At 42.2% G+C, this 17,764-nt stretch overlaps 1 protein-coding gene across 11 annotated transcripts in view; it reads right to left on the bottom strand.

The window, feature by feature from the left end:
• The window catches only part of AREL1 (apoptosis resistant E3 ubiquitin protein ligase 1), a 39,473-nt gene that overhangs the window by 15,775 nt on the left and 5,934 nt on the right, over positions 1–17,764 (bottom strand). For 5 of the 11 annotated variants that reach the window (XM_071557836.1, XM_071557832.1, XM_071557833.1 and 2 more), the window contains exons 4-20: positions 17,165–17,391; positions 15,245–15,482; positions 14,095–14,264; positions 13,836–14,016; positions 12,287–12,534; positions 10,528–10,605; positions 9,887–10,028; positions 9,364–9,485; positions 7,368–7,443; positions 6,851–6,960; positions 6,148–6,327; positions 5,875–6,000; positions 5,549–5,678; positions 5,409–5,467; positions 5,134–5,223; positions 3,924–4,099; positions 578–3,778 (exon numbers count right to left, since the gene is read on the bottom strand). In XM_071557836.1, coding sequence (XP_071413937.1) covers positions 3,676–3,778; positions 3,924–4,099; positions 5,134–5,223; positions 5,409–5,467; positions 5,549–5,678; positions 5,875–6,000; positions 6,148–6,327; positions 6,851–6,960; positions 7,368–7,443; positions 9,364–9,485; positions 9,887–10,028; positions 10,528–10,605; positions 12,287–12,534; positions 13,836–14,016; positions 14,095–14,264; positions 15,245–15,482; positions 17,165–17,391 — 2,456 coding nt within the window. In that variant the 3' untranslated portion in view covers positions 578–3,675. Of the gene's footprint in view, positions 1–577; positions 3,779–3,923; positions 4,100–5,133; positions 5,224–5,408; positions 5,468–5,548; positions 5,679–5,874; positions 6,001–6,147; positions 6,328–6,850; positions 6,961–7,367; positions 7,444–9,363; positions 9,486–9,886; positions 10,029–10,527; positions 10,606–12,286; positions 12,535–13,835; positions 14,017–14,094; positions 14,265–14,396; positions 15,483–17,164; positions 17,392–17,764 lie in introns of those variants that run through there. The other 6 variants (XR_011698022.1, XR_011698021.1, XR_011698023.1 and 3 more) reach the window with 5 other exon arrangements.

Raw genomic sequence — 17,764 nt, 5'->3', positions numbered from 1 at the left:
ATGGTGGAGAACACACAGCCAGCCAATGGCTGAGAACTGGCTAAATCTTTCTACAGCTTGTGAAACAGTGTTTCATCATTTTACAGACAGAAATGCTAATGGGCACAGACTCATGGTGTAGAGTCTTCTCAAGTTTTAAAGTTATGATTTTAATCCTTAAGGTACAAAGGACTCAAATGCCCTCTCTTCTCCTGGCTTCATCTAATCTTCTTGACAGTACAGTAAGTACAAGTAAGTACCTGCAGCTCAAAGAGTTAGGTAATTGTACCAACTGCATTATTAATTTACATAAAAGAGTCCTCAAAATACTATCTGTCATTAGTAGCTGCTTCAGACCATTTTCCAGCCTACTTGCAGTGAGACCTCACTGCCAGCCCCAGCCCAGACTCCTGACTCTTCCCAAGTTTACAGGTCCTGGCTTCAGTTAGCTGAAATGCTGCAAGTGGAGAATCATCCTCTCCCTTCTACAGCAAACCTCTAGTAGACACCTGAAGATCTGGAGAGGACCCTTGCCCACAGATAGCACCAGTCTGATTCCCTCTGTAAAGCCTGGAAAGAAGACTGAACTGAGAAGGCAACATTTTTAAAATACTTTATTTATTATACAAACTATTTACAAAATCAACTACTATGATCACAGGCTTCCAAATTTTCGTTGAACTCTGCCAGAAATTCACCAGAGGAAACTAGTCTTTGACCTATATCATCCACAGCTCCTGGTTTCTAAAAACATGCAACATGGCCTGCAGGTGCAGGCTAAAGCCAAGTGCTCTGCACCTCAAAACAGCTTCAGGAAACACAGAATCTGTCTAAGATGGTATCAGGATTCTAAGGATTTCTACAGAAGAGCCTCTATTAAGTGGGAATAAACAAAGAGTACAAAAGAAATATAACAAGCCTCTTCCAGAAGTAAGATAGCATATAGGTGACCAAAGCACATCCCCCATTCCCAGCATTAAGGGCAACATCAAAAGTGACTGTACTGGGTGTAAAGCCAGAGACAAATTTAGAAATACTGTGATGAATCTCAGCAACATGGGACCTGCTAGGGGCCTGTGCAAACAGTGGGGATGGGTTTAGCTGACTAAGAGCACCCACTACAGTTCTGACCACACTTGTGTTAAGAAGAAAGTCCTTGGCATCTTCACAGCTGCTGGGAAGCATGGGGTGCTGGCTGTAATGATGAGAAGCATTTAGAAACTCTTTCCAATAGAGGAAGTCTGCCCAATGGCCAGCTACTTCATCCCCAGAATAAAAAAGTGCCAGCTCAAGAGAAGGAGGAAGAAGATTCCTGAGGAAGATGTCCCTGTCAGAGCTGGCCCATAGCTACAGGGCTGAAAACATCCTCAGCCAGGTGAGACTGCAAGACAAGCCTGCAGCATGGACACAACACCAAGCTATGCTTCCCAACAAACTGGAGTAAAGCTGAGCACTGCCACCTCCTCTCGGTCCCTAGAGAATGCAGTGAAGTGGTGGCATGGAGAACACAGGAGCTGTAACTCAACTGACTGTGGAAGTAATCTGCAGTATAAATAAAATGGTACCATACTCCCCACCCAAAGGTGGTCAGAACCTTGCAGAATGCAGCCTGCACTAAAAAAGGGAGAACAGCCACTACTAACATGATCTGTCAGAGCACAAGAGTGGCAACTCTCAAGCTGCCAGCCTTGCAGCACCTCAATGCCAATGAGGGAATAAATTCACAAGGCAAAGAAATCCCCCTGAGTAGTCTCAATGTTCAGCTGACTGCTTTTTGGCACCAAAATGGCTTGATTTTTTTCTGTACAGAAGTAATACAGCCCAAGAATGACTAGGATGCTGCCTTAAAAATACTTTTGAGATATACAATATTTCTCCCAAGTTCCCACTCAATTTGACTACGCTATACTTGAAAAGCACACATGGAACATTAATGTTAATTAATTAATTAATTAAAGTGAACTCAAAATATCCATAGTGTGCACAAGTCTGACCAGATTAGTCTGAAGACAACAGAAGGGGACTGAAGAGGATGATGTGATTTTTATCCAGTACAGTGTTCTAAAGTTAGCTCAGGGATGCCAGTCTGATACTCCAATCTGGAAGAAATCCAGGAATTCCATAATCCAGTTAAAGCTTACATTGCTACTACTGCAGGTAGTAGCAATGCAGATTTCTTCCACTTTGACTCCTCTATACCTTTGACTTGAACTGTCTAAGGGACTGTTGGAAACAAAGTTCTTGAATTTTGCTTCACTGAAGAACTCATCAAGATTCCCAGATTCCCCTTCCCTTTATTTCCCTGGGAAGGGCTCAATGGACTGCCAGCTACAACAGATACCAATCATAAACTTACTTCTCATGCTGGTCTGCCCACTCCTCCCGCCACAAGCCAGACAATTGTGGGTGCAGGCTGTTCAGTGATCACTTGAGTGAAGTTCTGGTAAGCATTTTGTGCTGGAAAGCCAACAGCACTGAACAGAACAGGAGGATAAGAGAGATGAAGAAAGAAGGAAGATTGGAAGGACAGAAATCTAACTGCTCTTCAGGCACCAGCAACATTCTGGACACTAAGACTGAAATGCAGTAAAGAAAGAAAAGCCTCAGGCTGCTGCATGATAGAGGTAGAAGCCAAGAGACTGTGGGATGCCAAGGCAGAGGTACCATGTTCTGCTCAGTACCATCACCCCAACAACAAATGCAAGCCCCAGAGCACACTGTCGCTGCTTATTGATCTGTCACTGTTACTACATAACATACATACCCTGAGGGTGAATGTGGGATAGGCATTGGTGCTCAGCATTGAGGGATCACACTCATGCCCATACTCTCTTTCCTGAGGAAGGGAAAAGAAGGCAAGGACATGTAACAGCTTCCTGTGCAACATCAACTGTCAGAAACATTCAGTGGAGGAGAAACTCCTCTTCCAGTTCATTTGCAGAGGCTCATACCAGCTACTACTGGAGGACGCTTCTGCTGGTGGAGGTAGTACAGGATCACTGTCAGGGCCAGCACTTGTGCTCTGATGAGATTGTTCTCCCCCTTGGGTTATTCCCTCCAGTGAATACTGCCCATTTTATTCTGTGGCACACACAACAGCAGCATCCAGAGCAAGATGGAGAACAAGAACCAGAAACTCTTCTGGGTCAGGCGCTGAAAGGATGAACAATTGTACACTCCTCACAAGTCATAGTGAGATGAGCTACCAGAGAGCATCCCTGGGGCAGTTGAGCCAAGACTTGGGAAGTTACTAAGGCTTCCCGTGAGCTGGATTTCCAGCAGAACTCCATGCTGGTCTTCCCTCTTTCTCCTAGAGAGCTACATTAAAGGCAGCTCAGCAGAACTCCTGCACCTCACTGTAACTTCTGCTTATGAACTCCATCTTCTCACAGAAGGATGGGTGTACAGGGTACATGAAAATCAAGTGCTATAGCTCCTTGACGAATGCACTACAGTCCTTTTGCTGTTTCACATTGAACCAAATAGAGAATGAGGAAAAGGGAAAAGATGAGCTCTTGATGACATATTTGGAATACAGAAAGGCCACATGACATCTTCTGAATGATAAATTCCTTTACATGGAGTCTTTGCTCTGCCTCCATTGCCCATGTGAAGGGAAGGAGGACAAGCAGAGGACTGAACCTGGGTCTTGCCATGAAGAGCCACGAGGCTAAGTGGTCTCCTGGAAAGGGAAAATCACAGCATGCCAAAACCCTCACAACCCTCGCTGATAGCTAGCTGCAGCATCTTGTGCACTTCTTCATAGGAGTCGTAAGTAGGGAGGCACAGCTGGTTAAAACTGTAAAACAAAAGAAAAATTCCATCAGTCTAGATCTGAGGGTTGACATAAGCATCACATACATTACATGATATACACTGCTTGCCCACCACGACTAGTTGGTGTCACTCCCAAAAGCAGAATGCAGAAAGTCCAGGATACTTGCCAAGTGTGGGCTGTTGGCAAAGTGCTGTGAGTTGGAGCTGCAATGATCTGAAAAGATGGACAGAGTGCAGCAAACCCTCCTGGGGGCAGTTGGGAGGAACCAGTTGTGAACTGCAAAAGCCTGGCCAGCTCTTCCTGCGTAAAACTGGAGACCACAGTCCAAAACCACCTCATGACCTGTTAAGAAACAGGAAACATAACGACAGGTCAGCCAAGGAAACAGAAAGCATAAAGACAAGTCAACTAAGGAGATCAAGTAAGCATATTAACAATTTGCAAGTAGATTAGTTCACTGCCCTCGCAAGCAAGCACTCTACTAACAGAATTGTTTCGTTTTACCAGGGTGACACATAGAGGCAAGTATTACATAGTTTCTAATCAGTTAAGAGGAGTCCCATGCTACTGTGTCCACCAATCCGTTCCCTGAAAGCAGAAAGGCTTCTTCTGCTGCTGCTCTCCCCACAGAAATTTTTAGTAATACCTGCACAGGTAATGAGGTATGTTTACGGTGCAGAAAACTCATTTGCTTCTTGCATTATGCTAATCTTTGATTTTTTCACATCCTCTGGTGCTTCTGCCAGAAGGTGGAACCATCCCAGTGTTTACAGAAAGAAACTTGTATTCCCAGTCTCTTTTCATCTTGGGTGTTTTGGCAGCTTCCATTATTTTTCTAAACGAAGCTGCCACTATTCCCATACCACTCCTATTGGGAAATGCAGGGAGGTATGGGAACCATCAGAAGGTACAAATTTAAGCTACTGCATCAGTAGTCTTTATCACAGCACTGAATGCCTGTTATAGGTTTGGCAAACACTACATGTGGGCTCCAACCATGTTTTTCAAGCATCTCTTAGAGATAAGTACATCACCATGAACATCTTCAGTAGCAATAATTCCCACCAACTCCTCTTGATTCCCTGCTGAACTGTTCTTAATTAGTGCTTTGTTGGATTTATTTTAAAGAGACCACTGCTGATGATTTTTACTTGTTGGTATCTGATTAAGCATCATCTCTAGTCAGCCAGACTGAAGGATCTCTCTAGGGGGAAACATTTTTTCATAATGCATGTAGTCCTACCTGACGCCAGAGTTTTTCAGTTTGTCCTTCTGAAATCCTAAATTCCAGCCAAGACATCTCTTTACAGCTTATCTTGTGCTGTAGTTGGGATAACTGGTTTTGATAAGCAGGAGGGAAAAACCCTTTCACTTACCTTCTCACGGAAGTGCCAAGATCCTCCTACCACTACAGCATGTGCCTTAAAGTCACAGACACTGATATCTCCAGTACCACACATGAGCAACTGAAAGGCAAGAGACTGCAGTCAGAAATTCAGGAACCCAGGAAACAAGGCAACAGCTACTGTGCAAATTACTAATGTTTAAAATGCTTAGAGAAGAAACATTTTGACATCCCAGATCCAGTAAGCATTTGTCAGAGAAGAGGGGAAGAGAGGTAGAGAGAAATGCTTAGAGAGGCAGCAATTACCTCAAGTTCATTCTCATCAAAAATAGCCAGGAGGTTCTCAGGAACTAATTCATTAAGACCTGGAAGAGAAGAGAAGAGCAGCATGCAGTATGCCCTGAGACATAAATGCAGAGAAGAGCAGGGAGTAGGCAGCATGTTACCTTTCAGGAAGTGATCCACCTCCTCTCTAACCTGATTGGCCAGCCTATACTGTGCAAGCAGATTTAGATACAAGATTTTGTTTTCATTGGTCACTGGTACTTGAGCCCCTCCTGCCACCAGTTCTACCACCTGAAAAGAGAACACTTGACCTGAGTGTGATCAGCAGTATTCCTCAAACCTGAACTCCCAACCAGAAAAAAAACAAGCAAGGAGCTACTGCTCTGAGTAAGCTCAGTTCTCTGGGGCACATAGCAGACTTCTTGGTCCCTGCTGCAGCAGGCATCAGGGGTTAAACTGGCCAACTTTCACAAACTGCCTTCCTCACCTTCTCCAGCTGTCCTGTTTTGCTATACTTCTCTTCAGCGAAGACCAAATCCATCTCATTCACATCATTGTTCAGTATAAAACACACTTTGGATTTATAGAATTCTGGATCATCCGTTTCAAAATACTGTGTGAAAAGAGCAAAAAGGCAGGGTCATGGAGGGAAGAACAAAAAACACTCATACATAGCTAACCAGGACTCTGGGTCTGCTACACCAATATTCAACCCCTCCCCAGACCAACACAGGGTTCAGGCAAGGCTGGTAAGCTTTACCTTGTAATGCATACGAAGTCCAATGATCTGAGCCAGGAAGGATCGGGTGAAGCGAGCTCGAACCAGTTGTTTGTAAGCACCTCCCAGAGATGATTCATAAAGACACTTTCCTACCAGGCGGCCTGCAAATTCATACACTTTGAGTCGTAAATACGTGGGACGCCCTGGATTGGGATGAACCTGCAAAGAGGAAGCAAAATGAAATATCCAAGTATTGGTATCCAGTCTGATTAACATAAATAGCAAAAAAGGGATCAGTTCAAGTTACTGCATCTCTCAGACTGGTCCAGGAGCTTTAGTGTAATGTTCTCAAAGCCAAGTAATAGAAATAAAATGCCTGAGCCTGCTTAGGAAGAATGCAAAATGTTTCATATGCACAGGCAAGAAGCTGTATGAGAGCAGAAATGCATCCTGAAACATTCAGACTCAACAAAACCTTCAGACACTGATGCCACCTCCTCTTGCCCAAAAATCCAGCCTTCCCTGCTGATTGTTCACCCTCTTACTGTTCATCCAGCCAGTTCTTTGACACTTCAGTGGGTTAAGATCATTAAGCAAAGCTTTGAGAAAGGCACTGGAAATGACTATGCAGGCAAGCTAAAGAATGGGTAAGGTTGCATACCATTTAAAAGCAGCATTCTTTAACCCCAAGCATGTCAATGCTCACATTTCTGTGCATTTGGTATGGGAACTGCAGACTCACCAAGGCCTGGTTGTTATCACTAAAGCGGGTAAACAGTTGATTGGTGGTATCAAATAATGCCTTACAAATGAGCTCAAACCACTCTCTGCGTGGACCTCCCCAGTCCAGAGCTACAAGATAAAACAAGCTTGGTCATCCATGGTCATCAGTTCACGATTTTCGTGAATGCTGCTCGGTATTATCTGACACAAGAGTTCATCACAATGAACAGCTCCATAGCAAAAAGGGCAGTAGACAGAGACTGCAGAACTCTAGGTTCTGCTCCCAAACCTAGTTGCTTTGCTTGTTTGTGTTTCTTTAGGGGCAGAGAGGTGGGGTTTACATAAGACTTCAGGTCCCTATGTGAGTAGGTTTAGAATAGCATCAGCAGGATAATTCACTAACATCTGTGAGAAAGTGAAAGGGCTAGAAAGCCACAAAGGATGGACATACTACAAGAAATCAGAATTTCAGGTTAAAACTACTCCACTATCATTCCTTTTGCTCCCTCCTTATATAGATTCACAGGATAACTCACCTTCTTCATCCTGAAAAATCACTTCAAAGTTTTTGCTCCAGTCAGAAACAGAAAAATTTCGTGTTGCTTTAAAAGACTGAAATAAAAAGAAAATAGCAACAACCATTACTGTTTGGCACCCCATAACCAATATACAGTCCTGCACATGTGAATGGGCAATTTAAAGCAACACAAAAACTCAGAAAGTAGTTTAGTACTCTAAAGGATAAAAGTGAGAATTAGCAATGCCTACAGTCTAATTCTTATATGTCCAAAGCTACAGAAGCCAATTCCTCCTCTTCTTTTATGAGATGCATTATCCGCATAAAATATAGTTCATCTTAAAACAATGTGAGGTCTTAGCAGAGAAGTACCCCTCTCAAGGCTGCAGTACAGTATTGTTTGAAGTATTAAAATGCTTGTGGGAAGGAGCTATTTCTATAAAGCACTCTCAGCCCACAACTTAGATTTAAAATAGGAATGTTTCAAAGAGCACCAGAAAATAGCTTGAAGAGAATTACTGAGTTCATACTTATAGCAAGTCACGATGCAAAAAAGTAATAAAATATCTCAAGTACCTAGAACTTCCTGTGCCCCAATTCTGCATTCCAATTAAAGAAAATTAAAAAAACTACACAGCAGTCCTCAGTTGTACAGGTAGTTTTGGCTTAGCTTATCTTCAAATAGTCACTATCTTCACAATAGTCACACCTCTGGACTAAACACATTGATGACATTTATCGTGCCTATCAACCTCGGTCACTAAAGCTTGTATTTGTTATAATTATGCTGCTGGATTTATTTTGTCTTACTAGGCTCTAACACCAATACTCAAGAAAGTGCAGGAATTTCCAAAATAGTAGGGAAAAAGTATCATGGAAATACTGTTTAGAAATGAAGTCATTTTGTAGCAAGCTATTAACTGAAACATAATCTCCTAAACATTGCTAACTGGTACATGCAGAAAATATTCCAAAACACAGATTTACAGAGTGTAAAACCAGGAAACGCCCAGCCACTCCTGCTTTCCCCAGAAATGTTCTTTTCCATCTTTATAATATTACTGTTATGAGACACATGTGGAAACAATAAGTCAGGATAACTGCCTCCCCTGCATACACAGTATTTAAAATGTAATTTAAGAATTGCGTTATATGCATTACTAAGTTTGATTTTGGAAACACAACAGCTCAGGTCAGAGTTGGTGCAGACTTAATTCAAGGACTCTATAGAATATTTTATTTTGGTCACTCTGAACCACTGCTAGTAGCCTGTTGATGCAAGAGTTTCATGCATGAAGCTCAGTAACATCTGACTTAACAGCTTATCTCACTGAATGGCTCTGTGCCAGAAAAACAGAAGATAACGACTCAGAAGCTCTGTGTTCTGCTCCCAGATCTGGTCCAGGTAGACACGCTCTCTCTGGGCCTCAGGTTCCAATGTAAAGTAGGGACACAGGCTATTTACAGAATCATAGAGTTCAACCTTTGATCACCATCTTGTCACCTAGACACGTCCAGGTAAACCCTTCCAAGGATGGTGACTCTACAACCTCCCTGAGCACTCCATTCCAAAGTTTAACAACCTCTTCCATGAAGAATTTCTTTTGATGTCAAATCTCAACTTCCTCTGGTGCAGCTTGAGGCTGTAATTTACCCTAGACATCTCTCAGGGCTTGATTTACTCTGTGATGACTTCCTTAAAAAATTATCAGAGTTAAAGCTGCCTAACTACTTATGAAATTGATCAGATCTTGCTGTCGGTAGAGGAGGAACACACAGGAATACAGCATTCCACATAATAACAAACCAGAACACAGAGGAGCTACCTTGAGATTTTTTTTCCTTTTTCCTGTCTCAAGCTGGCTAGCTGGCTGGCATCTGCCTTGAAACAGAAGGACTAATCATTTTTAGCATGGCTGCTCTAACACATTCCAGTTTGGATTTTCTTAGGCACTGAGCAGAAGGAAAAGAATGAAGGAAGCACTGGGCTTAAGTAAAGTGACTTCTACACTCACCGACTCCAGTAGACAGTGACGGCTGACCTTCAGCGTGACCTTCGAATGAGGTCTTTTCATATGCACCTGACGTAGCTCTCGCTGAAAGAAGTTCACTTTGTCTTGGAAGGTTTCAGAGCCTCCTGAGAAGAGTGACAATCTTTGTCAGGCCTGAGCTGTCAGCACCTCAAACATCCAGAAAGCATTCCTAAGATTAACTGCACAGGTTAGTCTAACAGCCCAAAGGTGCGCTTATTACAGCAAGGTTTGGAAGATAGAATTCTCAAGGCAGTTTGCAGTTAGTCTTGCCGATATTCATATTCACAGCTGCACTTTCAAAGAGCCTGACAGAAAAGCTAAGCTGAAAAGGAACAGCTGCCAAAGTACATTCACTGGAAGCACCAACAGGAACAGAGCATGAGACTCCAGGAATCAGAGTTCTCATCAGAAGTTATTCAGTGCTGACAATCTTTATTCCCAAGGGAAACTAGCAGACTCAAGTGCTAACTTCCTGACTACTGTACCCACCTCACTACCCCTTTACCTATGTTTTTATGTAGAGAGCGAATGAAAGTGGCTGCCAAGATGTTCCTCTCCTTGCAGCTGAGCTCCACAGGGGGTTGGATCCCATCATCCACCACCAGTGTCAGTAATTTGTGCACAGGATCAGGACCAAGGTATGAAAACTAGCAGCAAAAAGATGCAAGAAAGGGTAAAGCCATCATGCAGAAGGCACAATATGTTCAGTAGACAGAACAACATCAGCTGTGCTCTAAGACTTCTTCTGCTCACCTATGCATATGCAGTTAACAGAATCACTATTTCAAGCATGCTAACTCCTATTAGGAGGTTGCTTCAAACTTCACACGCTAGCCTAAGGGCTCCAGTGGACACAATCACAGCATTTTAGCAAGATTATGAGGAAAACAAACATGTAAAATGTAAAGGAATCAAGATTTTTGCCTACCATTGGGACAAAAGGCAGGAAGGAGCAGTAAGACTGCCTCTTGTTCACAAAGATTAGTAAAACTTAGGCACTGACAGGGAATTAGAGAGTTGAATTTTAAGCCACAAAATGTTGTTCTGTGGGTGGAAGCCCTTCTCTCCAAAAGGAAAGAAAGACTGCCATTCACAGGGATGACAAGCTAACAACATGAAGGTGCAAGTACATGGAAAGCAGCTCACCTTTGTGCCAGGACACACTCTAAAGGTGAAAAGGCGCCATGGAATGATCTTCAGGTAAAATTCTTTCACTGAGAATTGCTGAGTAACCACAAGGAAAAGAAAATGTTAAATGTCACACATCTGTTAAGGGTTGTCCCTGAAACACATGAGGCACAGGAGAGATCCATAAGGCTAGACCTCCCTTCAATCCCAGCACAGGTTTCTGCAGCATTTGGTACAATACACAGGAGTCTTCAAAGCTCCACAGAACTGTAAGAAACTTGTCAGTAAGACTCACTGCATGCATTTATGACATAGGTGGGATGCCAGCGTGACAGAGGTTTTACAGCAGTAAGCCATTGTATTCAGTAGAACATCACCAGTCTAATTGGAAAGTAATCTTATGTACACCTGAGAAGGTGAATTCAAGACATGACTGTAATGCACTGACAGGGAGGTTTTGGTAAAAGTCACACTAACAGACTACTGATATTAATCCCTAATTTTCACAACCATTTCAAATATATTTTAAAAAGCACTTGCTAACTCCAGGAGATTTGCAGAAATTTCTCCTCACAATGTATTCCTGCCAGAACAAGAAACTAACTGTGGAATTGCTGCCTTTTGGAAAGCAAGTTAAGATGAAATTTTAGCATTTTTAGACAAAAGAAAAACATTTCCTGCACAACCTTGTTCTAGCTGCAATGATTGGAAAAACTGACAAGCAGCATTTCTGCAGAAACAAACCAAATGTGAACAACCTCTTAAAAGAAATAACAGCATAGTAACAGTTTTCTACTGTTTCTCTTTCTATATATAGAGATACCCAGAGATTCATACAAAAGCATCAGAATCACATTAACAAGTTTGGCACCTAAAGGGAGTTTGCAACAGTACCCACTTCTAGTGATCTTCTTTACTGAGTAATGCAGTAGAAAAGAATATGAAAGTCCAACACATACACCAAAGATGAAAGGATGCTGAGCTCATAAGGACACAGCATTCATTCCCAAAGACAGTTCTTACAGTCACATGCAACAGAAATTTAGAAATTTCTAGCAACACACTCCATCCTGTAAATGTTTCACAGCCCTCTTTCTCCCTTTGGCAGGAAAGCAATTTCTGTATTAGTCTTTCACTTTGATATTTATCACTGCATTTTTCAGAATACATTTGAATAGGTAGATTAACAAAGTCAATTTGAATTCATTAGTAGATTTAGAGGAATTTTCTTTCTAGTTTCCAAATGCTCTTAGGCAATAATAAGGGCTAATAGTTACTGTTAACACAGTCTTACTATAAGAGAATCCTCAGTTTCTCTTGACTTGCTTGAATCCTGTTTTTCTACCTATAAATTTACCTTTTGTCCTCTGACCATTTTTTTCCTTTTCAGTGACACTTTCCAGAAATAGGACAAAGACATAAAATCCAAGAAGCTGAGATTCTCTTAAGTTCCAATTTACAAATATGAGAAACTGAGAATAGGAATTGGAGGTGTGACTTGATCAGAGCAAAGGAAAGGCAAACAGAGTATCTATTGAACTAGTGAGAAAATTCCCAGTAAACTTTGGATCAGACCTAGAAAGACACAGTCCTAAAATATCAAGGCACATTTTAACATTATCCTCAGTCAGGAGCTACATGTTTGCCTTAGGCAAACCCCTTTTTAACCAAATCTGAGGCACCAAAATCTGGAGATAAGATACAGAGCACAAGGAAGCTCTTCAGTTGCAGCATATTTTAAACATGCATTCAAGTGTGGTACCTTTCTGATATCTACCTTAGGTGACACATAGCAGTACACTTTCTTAGGCTTCTTCACTTTCTCAGGGGTCTGGCTGTCAGAAGGAGAATCTTCATCTTCATCCTCAATTGCAGTAGAAGGACGGCGCTGGGAGGAGTTCAGGTGCATTGGTGGAAGTTGCCACTGAGTGTTGGTATAACTAGGAGTATCATAAAGGTAGGCTTCAAAATAAATACTGACACCTGAGGTGGACACATTGCGTTCTACAATGTTCTTTTCATTCTCTGAGGGAAATAGATATGAAAGAATTGTATAAATCCTAATGGAGAACAGAATGAAAAAGAATACACAGGCTAGCACCAAATCAGTGACTATGAAGAAAAGTCACTATCAGTGACTTTAAAGAAAAGCCTATACATCCAAAGGAAAATCTGGAATAAAGATAATCCAGGAGTGGGATGAGGGATGGCAGTTTGTCTGTCATGGCTTCACACAGTGACTGGTTGAAGAAAAAAGGCATACAGAACCTCTCTCTCAGAGCACCAGCCTGAAGGCATAGCCACCTGACAGCCAGTGAAATCTGGCTCACTCCTGGAGAAACCAGAAATTACAACATTGTAAAACAAAACCCCACAAAGGTTACATGCAGTGTTCTTCTTCTATATAACTTAACATACTGAGAAGGAATAAGGCCTGATTTTCCAAAAAGACCCCTAAAATCTCAGTTTTGTAAAAATCTTGTATGCAAAGTTACCCAAACCTTATCGCTAGAAAAAACATCGCATGCTCTTTTGTTTTTACCCAGACATAGGCTACTGACTAAGTTTGCTGTACCATGCACTAGAAGCTATAAACTAGATAGAAGTAGACATATGAATCAGGCGAGATGGTAACAAGCTAAGATTTTGTAGAGTTAAAGCCAAGGTTTTACAAGTTTGACAGGTCATGTCATTGAACAAAGAAAAAGGCATAAGTCCAGCAGTGATGAAGATGCTTCAAGACCACCTGAGAGATGAAGTCAGGAGACCACTACCCAAATTTCAAGCCAAAAGGAAAGCTCCACCCAAGATTTCACCTAGTCATTAATATGGAAATTAGAAGGTGTATTTGTGAACTCAGAACTGTATAAATGTCTTATTTTACACAAACAAACCAGGCAAGTTTTTGCCCAGTATGAACTGGTTTGCCTCCAACGTTGTTAATAAATACCTTTGCTGCTAAAAGAATATGAAGTCTCTTAGCAGTTATTTATTTTGAGGTGTTTTTACATAGAATACATGACTGGCTCAGAGGCCGACCACTAGCAAGCAATAAAAATTGCCGAGGTTCTGAGGTTAACCTCCTGAAACAGGAGTAAAACACTTGCTTTTAGCTGCCGATGGCTCAGAGAATATAAATCCTCAGAGATCTCCCTTGTTTAGCAGCAAATGAATTTACCATACCATTTTTAAATAAATATGCTTTCCTTTAGCAATTAAGCAAGGTTAGTCTGCAGGGGAGCCACTACTAGGTCTGCTACATGGGTGTGCAAAACATGTCTTAAGAGGACACATGGACAATGAGTACTGAGTGGGTCTCAACTCACCGCTTAGAACAATGATGTCAAAATCACCATTGCTTATGGGCTGGTTCTGGTAGAAGATGCAGGCATGGAAACACCCCCGACAGTGCAAGGTGAGTCGGAAGAGCACCTCACAAGTCTGCCGATTGGACACCACAGACTTCTCAAACACCACATCAGAGCTCTCCTCTTCCTGAGGACCCAGCTAAACAGAAAACAAATTAATAAAAGTAGCTCTCTAGCTCACTTGAAGTCAAGTAGCGAGGGGTGAGGTTGCACTCACCTCATGGATAGAGAGGCTGTAATTGTGCTCATCTATCAGTGACACAGAATTGCTGGTGGGATTGTCATACTCATCTCTGGGAGCTATCTGCAGAGTGTGCTGCTGCCCACAGGTCAGCACCAGAGTGGAGAAATGGCAGACAATTTTGGTTTTGGAGGGAACCACCATTCCTGGAGCAGACAACAACAATTTAGAGTCAAACAAGTTCCAAGGTGAAGCTACAAAAAACAAAAGAAAAGCAACTAGGGGCACAATACCCTTCAAAACAGATCAAATCTAAACATATTCAAAAAACAAAGTACCTGAGCACTGAAATACATGATGTACTGCATAGTGTTTTCCTTGGATCAGAAACAATACTAATAAAGCAAACCCAGTTACTAGTCTTCCAAAGAATGCTTTTTCCACCATTTAAACCTTCAGCTCAGGAACTTGCTCCCACTGTACATACAAAATACAAGTTAGCTGACACCTATGAAAACTTGCAAATGCAGCTTACCAAACACACTTAAGCCTGAAGAGTATTTAAGTTAAACCTGAGCTTCCTCTTTCAAAGGGATATCTTAGCAAGCTGTGGATCTATTCACAATGCAGTGGAATACAGGTCCTTTCGAAGAACATATATATGAAACATAAAAGATGTCAACTGGGGTTGAAAACACTGAAGTAGAAGAAAAAAAATTTAAAATGGACAAAAAGGAAATGTTTTAAAAGAAGTGTATAATCAAAGGTATCAACTGCTCCAGGAGCTTAAAGGAATAGAGTAGGGTATTCAATGGAGGAAGAGTCAAATCAGCATTTCCAATTCAGATACAAATAACTCAGTACTTTCACAAAAGGCATTCTCTGACTACTAGATGGATTATGAAGAAGTTACTACAAAATGGAGAACATGACATAAGTGGTTAGGGATTGTAAGCGGCACTAATGACTTATTCTGTAAGGCAGTTTCTGTTTTGCCATATACTGCTAGTCACAACTACGTTTTACTCATGGGGATCTTGCTGGGATCTATACATGGCAGGAGGTAAATGGTGAAAGGTAACTCCTTCCCTGTCACCTGCCTATTTTAGCTGGAAACACATTTATGTAACTGCCTCCAATACCTCCAAATCTATTTTGAATCATTAGAGGACCACTTAGACCTTACCTGGCTGGAACACCTTGTAGTAGGGGCTGTATGCCACATTCAAGCCACCGAGTTTTACAGTGATCTCGTATCTCCCAGCTCTGCGCACAGTGAAGGCCACTTTCACCACATTGGAATTGGGCTCCTGAAGAACTTCCTGGGTTACAGGAATATCAATTGCTAACTCCACATGACAGATGTGAACACGCAGCCCCACAGGCCGGTGAGCAGGGAAGGGTTGCCCATTTTTATAGAATAACTGCATGAGAAATGGAGAAGTCCATGTCAGCAAATATAAGCAGTGCATAGACAAAGAGAAACCAAGTTGCCTTGGGGAAGGGTAAGAACCCCAGCTCAGCAAAGGAAAAGTAATTAACAGACAACTTTGCCACACAGGCTGTATTCTCCAAAATGAACAGGGCACAAGAGAGCATTGAACAATCCCACTCTCTTTTGTGCTGGGGTTCAAACATGTGCCCTGAAAGGAATATGACTAGAGGCGTTTCCTGTCTGCACTGCTAGTGCAGTATCAGAGCACAAATCAAGAGAATCCACTGCCAAAAGGAAAAAAGCAAGGACACATTCTTTCAGAGAAACAAGCAGATCTTGTTCATTCATAGAGCTAAGCTCTGGAAAAGCTCTTACCAATTTGTTATAGAAAATAGTATAAAGAAGATGCTGACCTAAGGAGCTGACCCAGCCTTTACTGCTAAGAAGCATCAGCATGAAAATGTTAGATAAAATTACACACAGCTCAATCTCAGAAGTGATCTGCCAGACAATTTCAGAAGGTAACATACCTCAAAATACTTCCTTACAAGGAAAGAATCACACCTTGAAACCCTACATGAATGGCTCTTTAAGAGCCAGCAGCTGGTTTGCCAGAGCCTACCAGCCATCTGCAATCAGCCTGCAGACAGCAAAAAGGTACTATTATTGCCTGTTTCTAAGTAAGGGAGGGTGTAGGGCCTAAAGTAGTTTGAATCTTGACTGTCAGCAAGAGAAACCAGCATATGCAACAGCTACTGCTGATGAATAAAGGACTAAGCAAATGGAAGACAAGCATGAAGTGGAAGGGCACATTGCTGGAGCTGCCATGAGTGAGTGTCAGTAAGGTGAAGGTAATAAATTCAAACACCAGGAACAGAATAAGTCCCTTTCCCCTCAGCAATTTTTCACTGCCTGCCCTGGTGCCTCACACCGTCAAGCAGAAGGATTTTCATCACCTTCTCAAGAAGGATGGGTATGGCAACCTATCTGAACCCTTCTTCTTATTTTGATACCCTCCTGGATGGGGAAGATGGGACAGAAAGATGGGAAAACCTTTTCAAACTTTCTCCATGTAGCTCCAAACTCTCTGTGTTCAGGCTCCTCACTCATCTTATTTGTATACTTGTCCCATTCCTCTAGACTTGGCCTTTTGGGATTGCAAGGAAACAAGAGTTCTTGGCAGGCTTTTCCAGGTCAGACAGGATAGCAATGCATTTTCAAGGAATGAGGAGTGGCCATGAAGCCTTACAGCTCTTAGATTCGTAAAATGCCCATTCCCACGCCCTCGGCTTCAGCTGCACAACCAAACCAAGTCTGTTGAAGGCAAGGCTCAACCCACTCACTTCCTAGCAAAGGAAGGAGTAGTCAGGATAAGCCTGGTCTCCTCTGCCTCTTCAGAGGATTCTAAAGAGAGGGAGATAAGATTTTAAGAAGTGCAAACCTCAAATATGCACTTAGAGAGTTCTGCAACATACTAATGGGGCAGAAGACATAAACAGATAGCTTTGTTACTCCTAATTTACATCCTGCTTAGCCCCACCAAAAAAAAAAAATCAAAAAACAACCAAAAAAACCCCAAACCAAACCACATTTGAAGAGTCTATCCCTAACTCAGACCTCTGTTCCTGCCCACAAAGCTGCATGGAAATGGAAACAGAAATATTGCCTTACATGCACTCGGAAGGCCATGCTATGGCCCACCTCATAGGGGTCCTTCCAATCCCAGGAGATTTTGCAGGACCGGGGATCCAGGTAGTTGCCTCGCACGTAGTCATAAATAGTTCGCTCCCCTCGGCGTTCCCGGTCCTCATGCTGAAGGAAGCTGACTATACGTGCGGCAAGCTCAAAGAGGAACTTAATGGTGAAGAAGAAAGCTACAACAAACACCGTGATCCCACCTGCAGCAAGGACAGAACAAAGGTGGTTGCAGCAGAATGGCTGAGTCACATACTAAAATTCCTTCCTCATCAGCCCAAGATGCCTTTTATTAATGACATTCTACTCAACTGCAAATTAGGTATTTAAGGCAGAAGGTAGTGCATGAACCTTTATGCTTTGTGTTATGCTACAAATAAGGTTAGAGAGTATCAAGTCTGTAAAACTCTGCAAATGACTGCAAACAAAGGAAATAGGTGAAGGTACAGCCTTTCAGGTAAGGTTACCAGCCATCCCAACAGAAGCCTGGGATTCCCTTTGAGCTGCAAATTAGAACTAAAGAGATTCCTTTAAGGGAAACAGTCATATAACCACACAACTCCTGCACATCACGTT

This window comes from Pithys albifrons, chromosome 6 (assembly GCF_047495875.1).
Source record: "Pithys albifrons albifrons isolate INPA30051 chromosome 6, PitAlb_v1, whole genome shotgun sequence".
In the NCBI taxonomy this organism is placed as follows: domain Eukaryota; kingdom Metazoa; phylum Chordata; class Aves; order Passeriformes; family Thamnophilidae; genus Pithys; species Pithys albifrons.
This window is presented reverse-complemented; position numbering and strand designations above follow the sequence as displayed.